General features: G+C 41.8%; 1 protein-coding gene across 4 annotated transcripts in view; it reads left to right on the top strand.

Moving 5' to 3' along the window:
• The window catches only part of trrap (transformation/transcription domain-associated protein), a 62,477-nt gene that overhangs the window by 29,000 nt on the left and 9,511 nt on the right, over positions 1-23,966 (top strand). For all 4 annotated transcript variants that reach the window (XM_060860371.1, XM_060860352.1, XM_060860362.1 and 1 more), the window contains exons 45-64: positions 871-996; positions 1,591-1,737; positions 2,880-3,079; positions 3,574-3,695; positions 4,033-4,246; positions 5,585-5,764; positions 5,942-6,088; positions 6,509-6,628; positions 7,376-7,663; positions 10,353-10,490; positions 10,578-10,690; positions 10,934-11,069; positions 12,226-12,417; positions 14,379-14,574; positions 14,740-15,005; positions 16,281-16,381; positions 18,881-19,082; positions 20,734-20,895; positions 22,823-22,913; positions 23,185-23,384. In XM_060860371.1, coding sequence (XP_060716354.1) covers positions 871-996; positions 1,591-1,737; positions 2,880-3,079; positions 3,574-3,695; positions 4,033-4,246; positions 5,585-5,764; positions 5,942-6,088; positions 6,509-6,628; positions 7,376-7,663; positions 10,353-10,490; positions 10,578-10,690; positions 10,934-11,069; positions 12,226-12,417; positions 14,379-14,574; positions 14,740-15,005; positions 16,281-16,381; positions 18,881-19,082; positions 20,734-20,895; positions 22,823-22,913; positions 23,185-23,384 — 3,341 coding nt within the window. The remainder of the gene's footprint in view (positions 1-870; positions 997-1,590; positions 1,738-2,879; positions 3,080-3,573; positions 3,696-4,032; positions 4,247-5,584; positions 5,765-5,941; positions 6,089-6,508; positions 6,629-7,375; positions 7,664-10,352; positions 10,491-10,577; positions 10,691-10,933; positions 11,070-12,225; positions 12,418-14,378; positions 14,575-14,739; positions 15,006-16,280; positions 16,382-18,880; positions 19,083-20,733; positions 20,896-22,822; positions 22,914-23,184; positions 23,385-23,966) is intronic.

Here is a 23,966-nt window from a genome sequence, read left to right as displayed (position 1 = left end):
ATGGTCCACGGATCCACGGATGACCCGTAATCAGCCGTGTTGTTGCCTTTTCTATTGCCAAGTTGGGGTTTTTAAGTATTTAATTACTCGCGATGAATTTGGTTTCCCTTGGTTTCCGAAGCTAAAGACCGTCAGTTGCTTAAACGCGGTCTCATAGACACCCTGATTAACGACTTTGCCTGGAATTGCTTCTATTCCAGCATTGGCGTATGCTGCCATTTAGCAAACTCACTGTGCTTAAGAGTGCATGTGCATTTACTTACCGGTTAAGATGGAAAAAAATTTTGAGTGGTCTTTCTCTATTTGGTGGCTCATTAAATCACCACCTGATACAGAAAAACTTCTACTTTCATGGCTGGAGTTGATAAATATGTGATACACAAGGAGACTCAGGAACAAATACAAATAACCCATCATGAGCCGTACAATACACTGGAAAAGGCTTTTAGTGATGAAAGGTACCAGACTCTTTAGCGAAACTTGATTCTACCAAAGATAAACTGATTTACTCATTTATTTTGACCTACAGATGGGTGGCAAATGACAAGTACATTTTGCCTGTTATGCAGTGTTGGATATTTTACTGGCATTGTAGCGATTGACGGTAACCTGTGACCCAAACCAAGACTGACCGCCTTCATTCTATGATGAAACATTCTGAGCACTGTCCTCATCCCCATGACATAAGGACTCATTGAAGACAATAATGTTATATTATTTTCAATTCTCATCAAATCTTTCAGTCACCAGATCTCAGTCCAGTTGAACACTAGTAGAGCTTTTTTGGAGTGCATCTGTTTTCTCTCTGATTTTAACAGGTCCCTTGTTTTATTTTGTTTTATTTTCATTCTGTTTGCACTCTCTTCTCAGGTACCTCTTCAGTGGCCTCTAAATATGAGGAGTTGGAGTGTTTGTATGCAGCTGTAGGGAAAGTCATTTACGAGGGTCTTACCAATTATGAGAAGGCCACCAGCGCCAACCCCACTCAGCTATTTGGTAAGAGGTGTTTCTCCTATACAACTATAATGTCAGTAGTTTGCAGTGTTTTTCTTACTTTACATCCTGTGATCGGAAGTTCTTTTGATTCCTCAATTTCCTCATAAAGCAGGTTTCTTAATTCCTACAAACACACAATAGGTGATAAAACGCTATTGGATTACATCTTATAGTTAGTGGTATTTGATCCAGGCCCAAAATGGCACTGCTGGTCAATAAATACCTCCTGATTCCGCCTTGCTGGAGGCATACGGTTGCACATGCACCACTGATATGATGTATGTGTCTCGCCCAGGGTGACTTTTTACATTTGTCTCTGCTCCCCAGAGTCACAGTCCAAAAAAAGCATTACTCATCCTCTCCACCCCCACCTCATCTGCTATCGCAGTCAGATTTCTTTAAAATGACCTTGTAATTCAACGAGTGTGAGACAAAAGCTGCTTTCAAAGTTGTTGGCATCCCCACTAAATAGCCCTGCACTGGTGCAATAGAGACCCCATACCCATGAGCTATCATTGTAACCCTCATCTCTCCCCTCCCTCCCTCCCTCCCTCCCTCCCTTTCTTCATCTCTTTCTCCTTCTTCCATTTACAGGAACTCTGATGATCCTGAAGTCAGCTTGCAGCTACAATGCCAGCTACATCGACCGCCTCATCTCCGTTTTCATGCGCTCACTTCAGAAGATGGTACGGGAGCACCTGAACCCCCAGACCAACCCTGGAGCTACAGAGACCAGTGCAGGTAAGCCACCCAAATCCTCACAGTCCAAATCACACTTGTTAGTGGTAAAATGGCTCCAGATCACCTGCAGGATCCTGAATTCATTCTTATTAGCTGTTGTCTAAAAAATAAAAAAATAAAAATAAAAGATCATTCTTATTAGCTGCTGCATTAAGGTGATATGACGTAGCTTGCCAAGGCCAAATTAGACAAAAATGCGCTTTGAGTGCTGGCCTCTTTCTGTCAACACACCACCTGCAGGTGCTTATTCCTGCTTGTGACACACACACACACACGGCTGTCCTCATTCTTATGATTAGACCCTTTGTCCCTGCTTTGTTCTGAAGCCATGACTGTGTCACAGAGCAAGATTTTTTTCTTTGGCTCAGAGCTGGCTGTATCATTTGCTTTTATATGAGGTTTACTTGGGGCAGGTAAAGGTCTCTCTGTTTGCTGTGTGTACTATGGCTTACTCCTGTGTGCCATTTGCTGATCAAGGTACAATCAGTTATACAGTATGTATGAGTAAGTGACTGGACCCAAGTCGAATATACCAATGTCTTTACCTCGGAGCATAAGCATATCCTGTGGTGTCTGCATTTGACCACTGGGTGCTGCAGAAGGACCAGTGTAACCATTGCTACATGAGATCATTTATCTGAGCTGAGAAGCAGGTGCTAAAACAAATCTCACCTTTTCCGATAACTTGGCGACTTTAATCCACCCTCTCGGCTCATGCCGTTGCAAAGTACTTTCCTAGTCATGAATGGTGTACTTCGGGACACTGACAGACTTCTGTGCAAATGCACACACTTTTAGCAGTCACTCAGTGTCACCAAGGCAGTCAGGCCAAAGTCCTGCACACACAGCAGGAGTCCATACCGAGCATCAAATCAGTACTCTACAGCTAGCACAATCCCCATCTCCCTACTGCTCTAGCTGATCAGCACTCACACTTACAACTCGCAAATCAATCAGAAAATGCATTCAGACTCTATTTTAACATGGAGATATGGAGCTAAGGAAAGCTAAATTCCTTCTGTGGCGGGATGTATAATATGTAAAAGCCTCCTTTGCCAACTCTAATTCTACAGATCATTTCATGATATTTTACACTCAGTTTGCCTTTACTGATGTACATTTGTGTGTTTTTTGTGTCTCAGTCACAAGTGAGCTGGTCATGCTGAGTCTGGACCTAGTGAAGACCAGGCTGTCTGTAATGAACATGGAGATGAGGAAGAACTTCATCCAGGTTATTCTCACCTCCCTGATCGAGAAATCGCCAGACCCGAAGGTTCTCCGCGCTGTGGTAAAGATTGTGGAGGAGTGGGTGAAGAACAATTCTCCCATGGCATCCAACCAGGTAGATATTTCGATATTAGTACATTTTAGAAAAAGAAGCTTGGGTTCTATGTGATGCTCTGACTCCACTTTTGAAAGATTGCTTGTATGTGAGTCTATTTGGTGCATCTGTAACGCTTCCATAGCTTTGTTCAGTGGGCAGTGTGCCCTGGCCGGATGGCTGGACCCAGGTGTTTTCTCAGTTAGCCTGAGGCAACAGAACAGAACAGAGAAAGGAGCTGAGCGAAGCCCACCTGATAAATCGGAGAAAAATGGACTGTATCAGTCTGTTCACCCTGCGCCTGCCCTTTTCCCTCTGTTTCTGCCACCACTCCCAACATATATATATATATATATATATATATATATATATATATATATATATATATATATATATATATATATATATATATATATATATATATAAATTCTTTTTTTTTTTTTTTTTTTTTTTTTTAAAAAACAACTCCCCGTACCTTTTGTCTTTCTCACTCATCTTTCTTTCTTTTGGCCCAGATGCCTAATCTCAGGGAGAAGTCCATTCTGCTGGTGAAAATGATGACCTACATTGAGAAGCGTTTTCCAGATGACCTTGAATTAAATGCACAGTTTCTGGACCTCGTTAATTACGTCTACAGGTAATTGGACCAATTAATCACGGGTTGTGTGGCTGCGCTACCTCGTCCATCTATTGCCATGGCGACAAGGCCACAGCTGATTCATGGAGTGCAGGGCCAATTTGATGGCTGAATGGCTTGAGCAGGCCTTGGTGTTTAAGAGCCAGGTGGCATGACTGGGTTCTCTGCCCACCCTGAATAAACACTGCTGCCACTGAAACCAATGCCTGTGTTTCTGTTGTTTTTGAGCTTTTCAAATAATGCCCTAATACCCCTGCTCTTTCTTACTGTTTTAATTTTATGTGAAAGTTTTCCAAACATATGAACTCTGAGCCCTCCTCTATTCTCTATTCCTTAGGGATGAGAGTTTGTCAGGAAGTGACATCACATCGAAGCTGGAGCCGGCCTTCCTGTCGGGGCTACGCTGCGCTCAGCCTCTGATCAGAGCTAAGTTCTTTGAGGTGTTTGATGCCTCTATGAAGCGCCGTGTCTATGAAAGACTCCTTTACATCTGCTGTTCACAGAACTGGGAGGCCATGGGCAGTCACTTCTGGATCAAACAGTGTATTGAGGTACAAAGCAAGACACACAAACACATTTACTTAAAGCAGTGTAGCTTAATCCTGGTCCTGGAGTCCCGCAGCACTTCACATGTTGAGGGTTTCCTCTTCTTTAACTCAGCATCTAACTAATCTGGATCAGGATGGTTAATTAGCTGTATTGTTGAATTGGGAGCAAAGGACGCACTAAAAATGTGCAGAGGACTGATTGGAGAGACATCACCTTCTCACAACTGTGTATCTAACCTATATACCTCATCTGTATAGCATGTGGAACTACCATGGAAGACTTTCAACAGATTTTCTTGTACTGAGAAATATACAGACAACATGTCAACCTATGAGCAGCTGCCGATAATCACAAATGTTTTAGTAGTTTTGAAGAGATACAACTACAATTTAAGTTGTGGTATAAGACAAAAACAAACACCCTGGAACTGTTGTTTTGGGTTTTATCTGATTTTATACAGCTGAGCAGTTGAGGGTTAAGGGCCTTGCTCAGGGGCCCAAGGAGTGGCAGCTTGTGGCCCAACACCTTAACCACTAAGCACATCCGTTTTAGAAACACGTTCACAAAGGTTTTGTGGAATCCGTTCAAGGTGTGGCACTAAGTTGGTAAATGCAGATTCCTTTTCTTTATTTTAGGTGAGAAATACAGAGACAGGTTTACATTATTTGCCAGTAGTATTTAAAATTAATCAATAAGAGTTCACTGCTTAGTAGTAGGAATTGATAAACAATAAAACACAATATAAATGCATTGGGTTATTTTATTTATTTATTTATTTATTTAATTTTTTTCCTTCCCACAAGCTTTCCATAAGATGACATTTCAGGAACCCAACCTAAACCTACAAAATATCGACAAACTGTACCTTCAGTTTAATCAGTTTAAGTTCAGTTTAATCTTCTTCAAATGGTTTTCAGAGAATTAAGTGTTTACCATCAATCTCTCATTTCTGACTTTCAGGGTAGTGGTGTGGGCTGCAGCTGGAAAAAAAAAATATATATATATCCCTTATCTCTGCTAAGATCAATTTGGCTGCTTGCTTGTGAATTATTAATGTTGCTTTACACAACCTAGTGCACTGATTCATCCTGCTGTGCTGGAGCAGATCCATGTTCTGGAATTCGTACTCTCTAGGCTTCTGTCAGTGTAGAAGTCTGCAGCAGTTGCAGTTGTGTGCAGCAGATTAGAAGTCAGCCCTATGTTGTACTGATATCAATAAGCATGGCCAGGGAGCAGGCCTAACTGGGGATTGATTACTCCCCACCCCAAGGATGGGGCAATGGTTATAATGGAGGCTGGCATCAAGCTCCACTGACTGAGACCTCTTCTGTGTTCCTCAGCTGCTGTTGGCTGTGTGTGAGAAGGGCAACATCATAGGCACCAGCTGCCAGGGCTCCATGCTGCCCTCCATCACCAATGTCATCAACCTGGCTGACAGCCATGACCGCGCTGCCTTCGCCATGGCCACTCACATCAAACAGGAGCCACGTGAGCGGGAGAACAGTGAGACCAAAGAGGAGGTTGGTGTAGAATTTTCTGCGATTTGTATTTATTTATTTATTTTTAAGTTCTGCTTATCTCTACTCATTAGCATGTATTTCCTGGTTCCAAAGTTATCAAAGTAAACAAGTGACTTTAGTAAAATTAGTTTCTATTAAGCTGCCTCATTTAAATCCCTGCCTTGTCCTTGTGTCTAGGATGTGGAGATAGACATTGAACTGGCACCCGGGGATCAAACCAGCCTGCCGAAGACCAAGGAGCAGGCAGAGCGCGACGCCGGCAACCAGCTGCACATGCTTACCAACCGCCATGACAAGTTCCTGGATTCCCTTCGAGAGGTCAAGGTGAGTGGCACCTTAACATATGCTGCTCAGGTATGCGTCCCTCAAGCTGATATGTGCAGAACACACAATGACGCACTTTAGCATCCATAGAAAATAAGACGGATTATATGGAGACAGAAATAATAAGTGGTCTATGGTGTATAAATTGCATTGTATAGACTCAAAGATACTTTAGGTAAAGCTGTGGGGTTTTTCCTGGGCTCAAGGACTTCACCTATCATGATTCGCCAGAGGAGAAAGTCAGAAATTTAGCATGCATTTATTATGAATCCCAATGATATGTCTTTGGATCTAAAAGTCTAACCTTTTTTTTGGATTCCTATAAGACACCACCTCTTACAATACAGTATAAATAAAGGTATTCCTGTACTTTTAATGCATGATTTAAATAAATGAGCTGAAAGTGTGTGTCTGTCTTAGACTGGAGCGCTGCTGAATGCTCTTGTACAGCTCTGTCACATCTCCACACCCTTGGCTGAGAAGACATGGGTGCAGCTTTTCCCTTGTCTCTGGAAGATCCTGTCAGACCGTCAGCAGCATGTGAGTCCCATTGTTCTCTCCTGTACCTGCTTTCTCAGCTACAGCATAATGTAAAAAAAAAAAAATTCTGTACTTAGATCTGCTTAAAAATAGCCCTGTGCCAAATTTTTAATTTGACCTTAGGACCTGCTGAAATGCTTCAGCGCTCATGATTCATATCACAGCACTACCTGTTCTGCAAGTTAAATGCCCTTATAGTGTCAGAGGTTACATGTTGTCCCTCACACAAGACCAATCAGTAGGCTCATGGGAAATAGGAGCTCTGACTTTTTGCCCTCTTCAATAGCAGTTACACATGCATGCCATGGTAATGAGGAAGAAATTCATGCATTTATGCAAATATCAGACTTTAATGGGCCAGATGTCTTGAGCATTAAGATTCTAATTAAATAGCTTTGATTTGTGATAATGGGTACAATGAATCTTTAAACTGCATTTTCCTGCATTGCAGGTATTGAAATTGAGCACTTTACAGCTTTGTTTTGGCTAAGTGGCAAGGAAGATCTGAATGAGGGTACATAGCACAAGCTCCATCATGTGTATATGATCCGCTAATCATTTTTATTCCACTTGCCATATTTGATGTTAAATATTCATTGAAAAATATTTTCAGGTATGTTTTACCAAGAGATTAATGCTTTTTAAAAGCCATTCAATATCCTCACTCCCAAAGTGGAATAATCTATTTTTAAATGCTATATTCTATGAATACTGAAAGTGCCCTTGTGCTCCATGGCCCCATTGCAGGCCCTGTCTGGGGAGATGGGTCCATTCCTGTGCAGCGGCAGTCACCAGGCTCAGAGAGACTGCCAGCCCAGTGCACTTAACTGCTTTGTTGAGGCCATGTCGCAGTGTGTTCCTCCCATCCCCATCAGGCCCTGTGTGCTCAAGTACCTAGGCAAGACGCACAATCTGTGGCTTCGCTCCACCCTCATGCTGGAACAGCAGGCCTTTGAGAAAGGCCTCAGCCTTCACATCAAACCCAAACAGAGCACAGAGTTCTATGAGCAGGAGAGCATCACACCCCCTCAGCAGGTAGCACGAGGATTCTTTTTTTTTTCTTGTTATTTAATGATGTGTTATGGGTTGGTAGAAAAAGCATAGGTCCTCCTCCTCATGGGTGCAGGAGCAAGACCACTTTCTTGGACCATTCACGTGCTGTGTGTATCTGTTTGAGAAATCTGACCTACTAATTTGAAAGAAACCTTGATTGCATTCTTAAGTTTTTTTGTTTGTTTTGTTTTTTTAATATTATGAAACGTGTAAGATTGCAAATGTTGACATTGTAGTGATTGCTATGGATACAAATGGTTCAGACTTCCAGGTGAAGGGGTGAAGTGTATATACTCATAAACCGAAACCGACTTCTTCATATCAACAATTTAATCTAAACCTACCATTTTACATTCTGATGTTTTGTACCTTTTTGATTATTTATATTGTGTGTGTGTGTGTGTGTGTGTGTGTATACATATAAAATCTCGTCGCTGTCGGGCGGAAACCTCGTATGTCCAAATTTGGTCAAGTTCATATTTTTTCACATATCGATGCTATTGGTCAGTCCCCACGTGGGTCTGTTATTTTTATAAGTTATTAACCAATCTAAAGTCTTGAAAATAGCTTGAGCGCAAATCTCATAACTCCATTGGACACTTCAACTGTCCACCTCTTCCTCACTCCGCGGGAGAGCTTTGCGGCATATTTCTCCTCAAGAAGAGTCGCAACGAATCAACACGTCTTCTGAGGTAAATGTCTTCAAAACACCGGGCTCAAAGGAAAAAAAAATCTTGACCCCCGCTAGTTCTGGTGCTCGTCTGAGGACAGGAATTTAGCGCAAGACAATCCACTGCAACACGGACTAAACCGTGTGCACTGCAGATAAGGTACGGCGTTTTATTAATTTCCTGAAAAATAACGGTTTTGGAGATATGAGGATTCCGCCCGACAGCAACGATATGTATGTACAGTTGAGGCCAAAATTATTAGCCCCCTTATGAAATTAGACAAAACTCTTGATTTCTCCATGGAAATGACCATTAACAACAAGTGTTTTATAGTGTGTTTGTTTCCAAAATAACAAAGACAAAATCTCCACTAAGTTTGATTAGGATATTTAATTGAAATAGTGAGTTGAAACAAGAAAGGGCAAAAATGAAACGTCCAAAATTATTAGCCCCCGGTCATTAATAGTCAATAGTGAACCCTTTCTGAGCCACAACTGACAACAACCTCTTAGAGTAGTTCTTTACTAGGTTGGCACAGGTTTCCTGAGGGATTTTAGCCCATTCTTCCATTGCAAATTGCTCCAGCTGGTCCAAATTACGTGGTTTCCGAGCATGGACATTCACTTTGAGCACTCGCCACAGATTCTCAATAGGATTGAGGTCTGGGCTCTGTGCGGGCCACTCCAGGACCTTTGTTTTGGTATCCTTCAGGAACTGTTGGACCAATTTCGATGTATGCTTTGGGTCATTGTCTTGTTGGAAGACCCAGCGACGACCTAAGGCTAGACTACGAGCAGATTTCTGCATATTATCCCTCAAAATGTCAACATAATTTTCTTTTTTCATGATGCCATGCACCCGAACAAGGCTCCCTGTGCCTGAAGCTGCAAAACAGCCCCACAGCATGATGCTCCCACCACCATGTTTAACTGTGAACTGTGTTCTTAGGGTTGAAGGCCTCACCCTTTCTTCGCCAAACATAAGCAACATCCATGTGCCCAAACAGTTCCAGTTTAGTCTCATCAGACCAAAGCACAGACTCCCAAAACTCATCTTTACCTTTCAAATGTTCACGGGCAAACCTCAGTCTAGCTGTGATGTGCCGCTGTTTGAGTAAAGGGGTTCTTCTGGGACGATGGCCCTGAAGCCCACCACGATGAAGAGCCCTCACAACTGTGTTCCTTGAAACATCAACTCCAGAAGAGGCCAGGTCAGCAACAATCATCTTGGCAGATGTCTGGGGCATCTTGCTGATATCTCTGACTATTTTCCTCTCCAGGGTTCTTGAAATCTTGCGCTTACGACCACGCCCAGGTTTGTTTCTTACAGAATTTGTCTCCTTGTACTTGGCAATGATGCAACGTACGGCGGTTCTAGACACTGTGAAAAGCTTGGAAATGGCAGTATAGCCTTCCCCCTTATCATGAGCCTCCACTATCTTCTTTCTGAGCTCAAGACTGATTTCCTTTGTCTTTGGCATGGTGAGTAAAAGTAGTCTCTCCCAATAATGTGTTCAAGTGCCCTGTTCCTTGGAGTCCTTTAATGCTGATTGAATGCCCAGGTGTTGTTAGGAAGCCAATTGACTGCACAGGTGTGGTTTGAAAGCTGATTGATTAATTAGGTGTGTTTTGAAAGCTGATTGATTAATTGGGTGTGTTTTGAAAGCAAATATTCACAAGGGGCTAATATTTTTGACCACCCCATTTTCACTATATTTGATTATAAAGCAAGCCTAAAAATGTATTTTATATTCCAAAATGTACCAAAAGCTACTAAATAGCACTGGCGAATGTTTGATTATATCAAGTTTTATCAATGCTGCAAACATTGGAAAGATCTTTAGGAAAATGTTCCAAAATTCCTGGGGGGCTAATAATTTTGGCCTCAACTGTATGTATGTATAAAGGGATTAAAATGTTCAGTTCCTTCAATATATGCACAATGTGGTTCAGTATTGTTTATAGCCTCTAAGCTGTGTGTTTTTGTTTTCGTTCCCTTAGGAGATCCTGGACTCGCTGGCAGAACTGTACTCCCTGCTGCAGGAAGAGGACATGTGGGCAGGGCTGTGGCAGAAGCGCTGCAAATTCCCCGAAACGAGCACAGCCATTGCTTATGAGCAGCATGGCTTCTTTGAGCAGGTAGATGAACACAGTGTGTCCTCACTTTAAAACCCCATCATTTCCTGTTCATTCTGTAAACATAAATTGCTAATTTCCTCCCACCAGGCACAAGAGAGTTATGAGAAAGCAATGGAAAAAGCCCGCAAAGAGCACGAGAGGACAAATACGTCTCCTGCAATCTTCCCTGAGTACCAGCTATGGGAGGATCACTGGATCCGGTAGGTTCCATGGCCTTTTTAAATCATTGGAAGCTGACCTGTCTTGGCTCTCTTCTGCATAGCCAAACATTCCCTCAGAACTTGGCCAAAGATGAGAGGTTCCTCTCCTAAAGCCACGCTGGATTTTGTAATCCGTCCAAAACTCAATTTATGGAATTTGGCTTATGTTGAGTTACTTTGCTGTGAGGCATGTATTCAGAAAAGGTTTAATCATGGGCTGTGCTTGTTTTTCCTCTGTTCCAGCTGCTCTAAAGAACTGAACCAGTGGGAGGCGCTGACTGAATACGGCCAGTCCAAAGGTCACACCAACCCATACCTGGTGCTGGAGTGTGCCTGGAGAGTTTCTAACTGGGCTGCCATGAAGGAGGCACTGGTGCAGGTAAAACCCACATTAACACACAACATCCCCTGGTTCTTAGCTGTCTATCATCTCCTACACTTTTCTGTGATTGACAACCAGGAGCGGGGATATAACCCCAAAATTAACAACCCTTAATCATTATTAAAAGATCAGTCTGAATAGTAGAACACCGAGGCAGTGTGTGGTAAACAGGAAGCTGTTGTTTACAACGTTTCAGAAATGTAGCCTCCCTGTTGGTGGTTAATTTATAGCCCTGTCTTTTAAAGTCGGCTGGAAAAAGGACATGATGCCACTTGACACATTATAAATACTCTTGCTCCTGTTCAAGGAGACTGGGAATGAATCCACCGAGGTTTCTGTTCTAAGGTGACACCTAATTAAATTGTCCGGCACCGTCGGCCCACTTCTCTGCCTTCCCCTTTATTGCTGTGCATCTAATATTTACGGATACGTGTTTGAATAATTGCGCAAACATCTGCTGGGAAGAGATTTGTTTGCGCTGTGCGATGCTGCAGTGTGCCGTAGTAGATTTTGCTCTCCGGAAGTTGGAATATTCCAGCTTTTAATTAAAGACGATATGGCAATTTCTGTGGCAGGGATGTTCATCAAAATGTTGAGAAGGAACTTAGCCCACTCTCAACACACTGCACAGCTGAATGTCAACAGCTTTTTTGTTTTCTGGTTTCCTTGACACGTTAATCATTTCTAATATTAATTCACAATATTAATAACATTTGACTAATATCTCAGATAATACTGTTTGATTAACTTGGTACTACTGGTGCTTTCTACCAGGATGTTCTTTGTTGGTGTGACGTAACGTTGGTGTGTCGCTTGATAAAGGAAAGGGTTCTAAATAAAGATATAGTTTACAATTTACTTTAACATATTTTTAAATTAAGTATCATATTTCATTTTCAGTAACATAAAAAAACCCTGTACTTTTTGGATTTTGTAGGTTTTCAATGGCATTATGTTATACCCTATATAGAGAGCATGTGTAGTTAGTTGGAAGCCATTTTGAATTTGCCCTAATTGTGTTTTTGGGCCATAATCTAAAATAATTCAAATCTGATTGGAATTTTAAAGGAATTGCTTTGTGTCTGTCTGTCTGTCTGTCTTTGTGTGTGTGTGTGTGTGTGTGTGTGTGTGTGTGTGTGTTTCCGTGTTTCAGGTGGAACTGAGCTGTCCTAAGGAGATGGCATGGAAGGTGAACATGCACCGTGGGTACTTGGCCATCTGTCACCCAGAAGAGCAGCAACTCAACTTTATTGAGCGCTTGGTGGAGATGGCCAGCAGCCTGGCTATCAGAGAGTGGCGGAGACTGCCTCACATCGTTTCTCATGTTCACACCCCCCTGTTGCAGGTCAGGAAAGTCTCACACACATGCCAGCTAGCAGGCACTCTAAGCACATGGTATACTGTGAACTGATTGTTGCCTGTGTTGTACAAATTTTCATACATACAAGGTTTATAGCTTGGTTTGGCAAAATTGCGTTACTGCACAATCAGATCAGAAGGCCATGAAGTAACATGCAGTCTGCTCTGGCATTATGCTGCATGCTCTCGGTATTATATGCATAATCATTCACTGGAACATTCAGTTACGTAATTTCCTTCCTACCGTTCTGAACTATTTGTTTTGTGAGTAATGCTGACTGTCTCCTGCGGTGATGGCTTCTTAAGTCATTAGGAATGACTGTGTGTGTTAACAGGACTACTGGCGCCATGAATAGGTGCTTTGTATTAATATTCAGAGCGTGTTGCAATTTCTTGAGTAGCACACGCATAATCAGACCATGTACACAACAGTGAAGGTGATGTGTGGCTGCAGATTACTTCTGCCATGCTAGGTGATTTCTGTAGCTGCACAAGTCTAGCAGCACTGTCACTAGCTGGGGCTCATAAAACAGATCAATGCTTGTCCAGTGTGTGCAGTATTTCACTGATGTGACTGCAGTGTAATAAACAAATTAGGACAATTTTTAGTTTTAAAACTAAAGTTTTTGTTTCTGGTGTTGCTTTCAGAAATGAACATGAATAAAATGTAGGCTAATATGATTGCAACCTAAAAGTTGATTTTGGCAAATGATAATTGTGCCATCGCATTGAAACAACATGCATTGTTCCGTGGAACTGATGTTATTTGGCTCCTCTATGTTTCTATAGTTATGTTTTCTGTCAAAAAAGATGTTGTGGTGTTTTTCTCTCACACAAGTCTGTTTAGTGGGAGAGTTTCCAAGAAATGTTATACTCCTGTTGCTGCTATAATCCTGCATATGTACCATAGTGGGGGACGACACCTCCTTTATCCAATAAATAAGATTAAAAGTGATGGGGCAGGCAGGAAGACTGTGTCTGTGTGAAGCAGTAAGTTTAAAATGGCAGTAATTACTTTTCCTTCCTCATCTGATAGCGTTTGATTAAATACCTATGAGAAAATTACATTTACATGATGAATGGGCAGTTGGAATGAAGAGTGTAATGTGGCATCAGCTGATATTAACTGATAATTGTGAAAAATATTGTATTTCCCCATTTATTTTGTTTCGAAAGCTTTGATTTGCTCCACAGAAATGATCGTTTCTAGCACGTTCCTCCTTCGTGTGTAAGCAGTCGGTTCCTTGTTTTTTCCCTTATGTGTGATCTGTATAATGGAGAATTCACAATGAGCTAAGTCATTATAGTCATTCTGTGATTATGATCATATAGTCCTAATGATCATAAAGTTTTTAAATAAGCATTTGTGTGTGTGTGTGTGTGTGTGTGTGATGGCATTACTTTTACTGAATCAATTTCAATACAGCATAATATGTTCAAATCAGTCACTCACAAACATGTAAGAAATATTAAGAAATAGATTGCATTTCTAAAACTAGGCATTTTGCAAGGTTATTGTCGGTTCGCATTTCTTGTATTTTGTCTGATGGGATGATTACACAGAGGCAAGAGCACATTGAGCAGCTTACAGTCTCTCTCTTGTCTTTATGGATAAATGGGTTAGAAGATACTTTGATCCACCCTTTCTGCCCAGCCACCTCAGGCGTCATTTCACTCTATTTTTTTGTCTTCTTCAATAAAGATCATAAGCCTGCAATACAGCTGCAGTAATGGGTTTGTGATTGCTGTATGCAGGAGAGTTTGAGGTGCCTGCCAGTGGTTTGGATAAGCAGAACTAAAAGACTTTGTTTAAAAAAAAAAAAAAATGTAACCGCGGAGAGATTTCTGATTTTGCAATCATGTTGATGAGCCTAAACTGAGGCAATGGTATGTTCTGTGGCCACAGATAGGGATTCATCTGTCCATCCTTCTGCCTCTTTCACACAGGCTGCCCAACAGATTATTGAGCTGCAGGAGGCAGCTCAGATCAACATGGGCCTTCAGCCGGCCAACCTGGGCCGTAACACCAGCCTGCACGACATGAAGACTGTAGTGAAGACGTGGAGGAACCGACTGCCGATCGTCTCGGATGACCTTTCGCACTGGAGCAGCATCTTCATGTGGCGTCAACACCACTACCAGGGTAAACTTGGACACACAACCTGCACACAGCTCATTAGATAATGCACAATATGGTTCTTATTTATTAATCAAGATGGTTTTAGTAGATTTCTGACTCGTGTCATTTCTAAGTGTTTATGGCTTTAGAGGGAAGTTGTCTGCTAACTGGTGTTAAATATCTGTGCAGCCATTGTGTCAGCTTATGAGAGTAACACACAGCACGATCCCAATACCAACAATGCCATGCTGGGTGTGCATGCGTCAGCCTCAGCCATCATCCAGTACGGCAAGATCGCTCGCAAGCAGGGACTGGTCAACGTGGCACTGGACATCCTGAGCCGCATCCACACCATCCCCACTGTGCCCATTGTTGACTGCTTTCAGAAAATCAGGCAGCAGGTGAAATGCTACCTGCAGCTGGCAGGAGTGATGGGCAAGAATGAGTGTATGCAGGTGAGAGAGAGAAAAACTCACTGTCAATCATAGTGCTTTTAGTCAGGCTTTAAAAAATGTAAGTAAGCTAGAATCCTTATTAATATTAGATCATTCTGTAAGCTTGTATTATAACTGATGACCCTCTCAGTCTCCAGTATTAGGCTACATGTTAAGGAATCTGTGGTTGATTGAATCTTGTTAATTAAGGGGTAAAATTTGTTGCATGATAATCGACTTTTTCATTTTCACGGACTGATATCATCAATACTTCTTCTGTTATCAGCCCATATTTTTGCTTGACATGGAATTACCAATCCTTGTTTCATTTCTTCTTTCATTTTATTTATTAGACCTGTACTTCCTTGTACATTGTGCTTTTAAAACAAGGGCTTTAGTCTAAATAATTCTGCTTTCTATTACTGTGAGAATGACTCAGTTGCTGTCAGTCATGAGCGGTGGAAGGATTGGCCCCAGCATCCTCTTAAGCCTGATTAATAGTGCTGCTCCACTCTCCTTCCTTTCATCATCACACTGCCTCAGTCTCAGCCTCAGCCTCAGCCTCTGCCTGATCCCAGCTGATGGCCCCTGCAGTGTTCTCAGGAGTAGCTCCAGATTTTTCTAGCACTAGTTTCTTAGAATCTGTTCCTGAGAATGTGGCAGGTGCTATTATCAGGGATCATACTGCAGAGTTGCTAGTAGTTTGGATTTCATCAGAGGTATTGATTGGGAGCAGAATTTCTTCTTCTCATTGGCCGTATGGTCTTAGCCAGCTTTTTCATTCAAATCAAGAGCTTGGGCATCAGCTCTTTCACTTTTTCTGTAACTTTTTACCCAGATTTGTACAATTTGTGCTTACTTCTAGTATCTCTTCTAAAGGCGTTTTGGCGGAATAAAAGCCAATGGCGTAAATGTTTTGCTGAGGACGTTATGCCTTTGGTTTATAATTATTCCACCTGCCATTTTACCGAATGTGCACCTTCTCCTTCACTGCTGTCTCATTAGAGACATAAATAGATTATGGCCAGTGGAGACAAACCTATGGGGTGTAATCGATGATGTACAAAAAAGAATCTACAGTATGGGCTACAAAGGAATCGGCCCCAGACGTTACTGCAGATATGTGCTTACTAATTGCTAATGAAGCCAATATTAATAAATAGACAATCCTGATATGGTAGTTTTTTTTTTTTTTTTTTTTTTTTTTTTTAAATATTATGTTGTGTGTATTGCTCTATCACTTGTGCTAAATCACCTGATCTCCTTTTTTTTTTTTTTCCTTTCCCTCCTTACTAGGGGCTCGAGGTGATTGAGTCTACCAATCTCAAGTACTTCACCAAGGAGATGACTGCAGAGTTCTACGCACTCAAGGGCATGTTCTTAGCCCAGATCAATAAGTAAGTGTGGATTCCCTTCTTTGAAGTGCCTCGTCCTTGTCTGGTTGGCTCTCTTCTTTCCTTTGTAGCATTATTGAGTCTTTTTTTTTTTTCCTTCTCCTGTCCTTCTCTTCACACTGAATGCTGGTTTAGTCTGACATTAAAGAAATGGGATGATGGTCTGGTAGACAGCTTTGGCCATTTAGAGCACGTTGTGTTTTTTTTTTAAATGAACATTTTCAGAGAAGAGGCATAATGGAGAAGACGGATAAACAGCTGTGTTTCTATTTTCCTCGCTAATGATCACTCCTGAAGCAGTAGGCCAATAATGAGGTCAAGGCAGTCGTTAGCAGCCAATATGAGTGGATGATGACTAATTAACCTCACATCCTGCATTCACGGATAGAGATAATGGCTATTGCCTCTCGGACAATGATTGACGCCACTGGTCTTACTTGTATTGAGTGACATTTCTGGTTTTGTTCAGTTGAATCCTCAATTTGGTGGTTCTCGAGAACCAAGTTGAAATATATGAATGTAATTTAGAAGCAGCCTCATTCTAAGAATGTCTGTATGTAGCTTCAAGCCAATTCCTGCCTTTTAGCATCAAAATCCTTTAAGCACATTAGTGTAGCCTACATTATACACTAAATGTACTGGATGTCATTTGACACTCAGCCACAGAAAAAAAAAAAGAGTTAAATATTAATCCACCATTAGTCCACTCTTAGGAATATATAGTATTAAAAAATAATAAATCACTGCTTCTCATCACACTTCAAAAATCATGTCATTTCATTTAAAACTTTAATGCTGCTTTTTTTCTTCAGTTTTTATGTACTTAACTGCTTCAAAATTTTTTAATCTTAAATATAGGCAAAATTATCTTAATTTTTATTGTAATTCAGATTTTAATTAACTGGAAATAACTGATTGTTGTTTGATTTATAGTAGTGAGAGTTATCATATTTTATACATTATTAATCAATTTTCAGGATGATGCACAATCGTTAGTTCAATATTCAATTTTCGTACTATTGACGAGTCCTTTGTTCAAAAGGTCAGATTTTTTGTGAGTCGCATCCCTTCTATTGAAAACCCGCATTCAGGCTGGATGGATATGATCTAACACGGATCATCAGGTTTTACACAAACTTGTGGTGTCTGCATCAGCTCGAGTGAACCAAATGCTAAATAATTCTGATTCAACTTTTCACAAGTTGTTGCAGATGAGCTTATTTGTAAAAACAGAAAACTAACTAAGACTTTTTATTAGTGCTCTCAGACTTCTGGGCTCCACAGTATACTTCAGAAGGTCTTAATGCCAGGACAGACTTTAGTACCTCACCAATGTTGTTGAAACTGGACAATGTTGTTGAAAGTTTTTGAGCTAAAGAAAATCGATAGTTTCCTTTTTCTAACACATTCCTATTGCTCTTCTCTATACAGTAACATTTGAAGCTCAATGGGTTTCATGCCAACTTTTGCCCTCACTGCTTGTGACAATGCCCTTCAGGGTGATGGTGACTCTGGAGGGCACTGCTGAATCGCAACAGCTTATTAAACACACAGCGCCAAATAATTAACTCGGTAGCAATTTGTAAAATCTCTAGGATCAGCAAAACTTTCCCTAGCCTCAGCAGCACTTAATGTAATCATTGCATGTTCACTCTCTGCAAATATTAACAGGGGATTTGATAAAGAAATGGTGCTGTCAGACGGAGACTTTAAACACTTGACTGGGCAAAGGAATAGCCACTGTGTGTGTGCGTGTGCGTGTGTGTTTGATGCACATGGTGAATGTCCAAAACGAAGTGAATGCTTCAGTGGATGTGGGCTCCCCTGGTTCCCATTGCAATCAAGCTCAATCCTGTTGCATGCCACATGCTCATTATACGTTCTTCTTATAAGTGGTTGCCCTGGGAAACATTTCACATTGGTCCATACTTGGAGACGTGTGCGTGGGATGGTGGTAATGGCTGAGGCTTTAAGCCACGTTGCTAAGTTCCCTCTCAACTGTTTTTAGTCCCTTATAAAGTCGTTTTATGAGCGTTCGGCTACTGGTCTGTTCTAAAAGCAGTTCCGTATCCAACTTGAGGAAAGCATAATCACTGAGGAAAGGCTCTCAGAGGTGCAGACTGGATGATGAAAGAAATCATCAGACTCTGTCAGCTAATATTAGTGAGATGCAAGCAGCCTTTCCAGGATTTACCAAGTGCACAGTTTCCTAATGCACTGAAATCTTATTTATTTTATAGACCTGTGTGTCCACGTAATATTGAATTTATTTCCACATATCTGCAATCCTTGCTCTTTTTGCAATGACTGTATAATCTGCATCAGACTTTGACCTATTTGCAACAGGGATTCTTTAACCTATTTGTATTGATTCTTTATCACTTATACAGGGAATCAACATTTTATTGATTTATTTTTGCAAAAATATGTCTGTCACATGACCCAATGGATGGAGGAGTTTGCAGAGGAATGGATTTATTCCCCAACTCTCCCTCTGTGCAGATCAGAGGAAGCCAATAAAGCCTTCTCAGCAGCTGTCCAGATGCACGATGTACTAGTGAAAGCTTGGGCCATGTGGGGCGATTACCTGGAGAACATCTTTGTGAAAGATCGTCAGTTACACCTGGGTGTGTCAGCGATCACATGCTATCTCCACGCTTGCCGCCATCAAAACGAGAGCAAGTCACGCAAGTACCTAGCCAAGGTAAGATCTCCTGCCTTACAGCAGCCTTTGCTGTAGACTGACCTAAATGAGGGTTGTAGGAGAAGTTTATTGCTTTAAAAGCATCTTATAGCAAGCTAATGTGTTCGTGCTGACTGCTGAACACCATCATAAGGAGGTTCCCTGATTGCCTGTTTCTGTTGGTCTGCTGTTACATGGATAAATGCTCATTCTCAATTTAGATGCCTGGAGCTGCGCACTGTGAAACCCTTTAACAATTACTGCCACCCTCGCAGACCCTGGCTGGATCCCCTACCACCATCTTAGAGGTTAAGAGCTTAATTCCACCCCTGTCAGTCCAATCTAAGCAGCTTTGTGCATCCTGACCCCCCCTCCTTCCTTCCACTACAGAGATGCCTGCTTCAGTCGATCAATAAACACTTTGTGATCCGCTAGCAGCAGGTCAGGAGGAGAAAAGGCTACAATCCCCTTTATATAAGCAGCGTTCCTTTTTCCATCAGTCTCAAACCCTTATAGTGACCAGCAGCTATATGGTCTGGATGCTTTTTGTCTTTATAACACAGCCGTATTGTAGCGACGATCTGATAAATAAATTGATTTTCTTCTTGGGATTTGCTTTGCCGTGTTGGTGCTACACACAAGTTATCAATATGTTGATGCTGATGGAGTCGTTTGTCGTATCTTATAGACGGTATTGAATGAAACTTTTTTGTTTAGGTGACCGGGGAACAGGCTTCTGTAATAAATCAATTTAAGTGCATACAACTAATAATTATACTAGATTTACTGCTCTAGGAGTTTTACACCAGATTTCTCTACACAGTTCCGCCACGGACGCTTATTGGAACACGAAGAGCCAGGGATCCATCAGCCCTTTCAGCTCCCCTATTCCCATCTCTTCCCTAAATTGTTGTAAACAAAAGCAGCCCTTTATGAAATTAATCCAGTATCATCAGAGGTGGCAGGCAGATATAGACCGTGGATAATGTCTGCAATTATATTATTAGAGCTGATGTTTGGTTTTGTATGAACATTGCACACATGCTTCTATGCTCTCGGGTGCACTCTCGCTCCAGTTGCTTGCGGGTATTTATTTTTCCAGTGGTCTGTCACACACCGGGAGGGCATTTGATTATGTAGGGAGCACTACCATCCAATTGTGTACTACACATCGCCGCTGGCACAGTTTAGAGATGATAAATGAGAATAGATGGCTAGTGATTATCAGTAATTACCCACAAGCTGTGTGGCCTTGGTGGCCCATCGCGGGGTTAATGTCTCCATCAGAGCCTCCAGAGATTGAGCCTCACCTGCCATCAACCCCCTCCTTCTACTTCCAGAAGCTTCTAACAAGCAAACGGAGTGTGATGGCGATGATATGATTTCACAAACCATTAAGTCTGTTTTGTACGGCCGAGCGGGTGTTAAATTCACACGAGTGAGGATTGCTCATTTGGATGGTGATATGGACAAGTTCAGACCAGTGTTGTGTGGATGAGTCTGATTCTCTGTGATGTGTGCACTTAAATGGCTTTTCATTAGACAGACAGCTGGTTCATACTTAGATTGTCATCAGGCACTTAAATATTATATGAAATATTTCACGATTGTATGTAGTGTGTTTTTATGTTTTAGCATATGATCTTATCAACACCGAGTCGTCTTATTTCAGGTATTGTGGCTGCTGAGTTTTGATGATAAAAACACACTGGCAGATGCTGTGGATAAGTATTGCATTGGAGTGCCGCCAATCCAGTGGCTCGCTTGGATCCCTCAACTCCTCACCTGCCTAGTAGGCTCTGAAGGCAAGCCTCTTCTCAACCTCATCAGCCAGGTGTGTACCTCAATTATCCTGCACTTTATTACAGTGATGATGTGGCCCAGGGTGCATTTTTATTATTTGTTGCCAGAAACAGGCAAGAGCTTGTCATGATCGCTTGTCATGTTTAATAAAACCGAACAAGAGACGGGTCCTGGTGCGTTTTCTCATTCATAGACGCTAAAACTCCGAGGTATTGTCTACCCCTGTTAACCTGCACTTCAGTAAACTAATCTGAATCGGTCCCTTTTGTTCTTGGCATCATGTAAATTTAGTTGATCAAATTTAATTTTACTGCCTTCCCTCCACCTCTTGAATTATTTATGCAGCGCATCATTGCTGAGTTTAATATCAAACACCCAGGACCTGGAGGAACAAAGGAAATTAAATGAAGGCCTAATTTCCCTTGCTTGATGGAGTTTTATTTGTGAGCCTTTTAAAAGCACCTCCACATCAAACAGCAGGCAACGGCTCCAGGGGCCCTTCGGAACGAAGGATCTGAGCTTTTAACTTTAAACCTAAACCTGCCTCTCTTCTTTTCCACCGCTCTATAGATGTTTAGAATGCAGCCGGGTGTCTCCTCCTCCTTGTGCGGATATATAAGTGCAATGCCTCTTAATCTGCCAATTTCACCACAAATGCTCCCCTGAATTCAAGATGCTTAGCTGGAAGATTAAGGCCACTTAAGCCAATAATCAACCAATGAAATGGGGATGTGTGCATGCTGAATGGATGGACTAGCCTTGACAACTCTGTTAAATGAGACAGCAGTATTCTCGGTGCTGGAGGAGGTTTTGAGTTTGATCTTAAGAGCTGTCACTGCCTGCTGCTGATTGAAGGGTGAATGCAGAAGCTCTCCACATTGTCAAGCGAAGTCTCCGGTGAATGGAGCACCTTAATCTCCGTCGCTGAATTATTTAGCCTCACTTTAGTTGACGGGACGTTTTTAAAACGTTCGCTGAAAAATTGATGAAGGTGAGCTATGAAGTATTCGCAGATGAAACGGAAGCAAAGGGAACCCAACACCTTGCTGTATACCCTACATAGCGCATACAGGTTTTATGATATAACAAGAAGTGTCCCTGATTATTGGGGTGTTCTTTTCTCCTTCTTCCTTTTTAATTTTTAATGCACTACTTACCAAGCTCTTAAAGCCAAAGCTTCCCTGAACTTATTGGTTATTTTCATATGAAGGCCATTCCAGACACTGAGGTGTCTTTTTACACCTAGCTAGCGCTCGCCACTGCGGTCTGCTTCGTTGCAGATCCGGTGTCCACTTTAATGGCTGTTTGTCCAGCAATGACCTGACAACTAGAAGGGCTGCTGGAGGAGAAGCTCATCCTGTTGGCTACAGTCTCACCCTAAACAGTCCGGCCAACACTCGTACAGTGTTTATACACGGTCATATTGTTTGTCAGGTACCGTTGGTGTATGAGCTGAGGTTCCTTGCAGGTGCTTTGAAGCTGTGTGTGATCTGGGTACCCTTTTTTATGCCTGTAGTTAGGGCTAGGAATAAGGTGTGTCCACAAGCAAGTGGAAAATGCTGATGATCATCAAGGTGTGAAGTAAAATAGTTTCATGACCTTGAGCTCTGATTACACACAGATATTGTTCTTAGCCGTTTTAGCGTAAAACGGCTGAGTAGGGTTTTGATGAATAGGCTTTGCTCTCCAAGCGCTCTTTGAGGCTGTTCAAGGGCACTGCAGATCTCAAAGGGAGAGGCCCTGTCCAGACATGACGAGCTTTTACAAAATGTCATATTGAGCCAAGGTTTTAATCTGCCCTTGATGTTTGTCCATTTTTATTGCTTCTCCTCGCTGCGGTTTCATTTTCAAAATCCCATGCTATCACACAGCAGTTTGAAGACATGTCATCGACGTGCTGCTCTAGCACCAGCCCTGCAGGGACCATCTTAAGTGTAATCTGCGCCTGTGTCTTTCAGGTGGGACGTGTCTATCCTCAGGCTGTGTACTTTCCCATAAGAACTTTGTATTTGACACTGAAGATCGAGCAGCGGGAACGATACAAGAGCGGTGAGTTGGACTTAAATACCTCCTTCTGGTTCTTGCATTTATAATAATATGGCTGGATAAATGTACGCACTCTGAATTGCTACTGCAGCATTATGCATGCTCATAGACGTTGGATGGAAAGCGAAGGATCCTAGTCATTTGGTTCCTGCATTTATAATAACTGCCTGAGACCTTTCAATTTACACAGCGCTTAGATCTCCTTTAAAATATACTGGTACTGCAGTGTGTATGCTATTACTGATTTTGTGCTCGCTTGTGCGTGTCTCCTTAGACTCTGGACAGCAACAGCCGAGCTCAGTGGGAGCTCAGAGCCACTCTGCATCAGATCCAGGCCCCATTCGGGCCACGGCACCCATGTGGCGCTGCAGCCGCATCATGCACATGCAGCGAGAGCTGCACCCCACACTGCTCTCATCTCTGGAGGGCATCGTCGACCAGATGGTGTGGTTCCGAGAGAACTGGCATGAGGAGGTAGACTACACCACCAACTGCACAATGCATTTAGTCTCAAGAGTGTGAGCGTGTATATGTGATTGATACATACAAATGTTTTCTACTTAGACCGCAGAGCTTTTTAGCACCTGATGGTGAGGGTTTATATAAAAATAGGCCAAATTAAAATATACTTTAAACAAGGTGCATTTTTTTTCAGTTTTTATTCCTCTATGCCAGCATTTGTTTTCTCATCACCTAAATATAATAAATTTAAAAAAATATATATGCAGCTGTCACCCAAAGTGAGAAACCTAAAGGTCCTTAATCCTGAAGACTTCACCATTATGGATAACTCAGTGTCAGTTACAAAGCTCTGACACCTGAGTCTCCTTCCATAAATATTAGATGAATGTTTTCCAACAGAAAACATCACTATATCAATTGTTTTACATTCTTCTTTATTCATTTTAATCCATTTGTTATTAGGCTTAGATTATGTAGGTTAGCCACCATGAAACTAAAAGCACTAACATATTAGATTAATTGATTAAGGTTTTTTTTTGTTGTTGTTGTTGTTTTTTTTTAATTATGGTAGGAACTACAGTCAGAGCTGGGGCT

This window comes from Tachysurus vachellii, chromosome 2 (genome assembly GCF_030014155.1).
Source record: "Tachysurus vachellii isolate PV-2020 chromosome 2, HZAU_Pvac_v1, whole genome shotgun sequence".
Lineage (NCBI taxonomy): Eukaryota > Metazoa > Chordata > Actinopteri > Siluriformes > Bagridae > Tachysurus > Tachysurus vachellii.
This window is presented reverse-complemented; position numbering and strand designations above follow the sequence as displayed.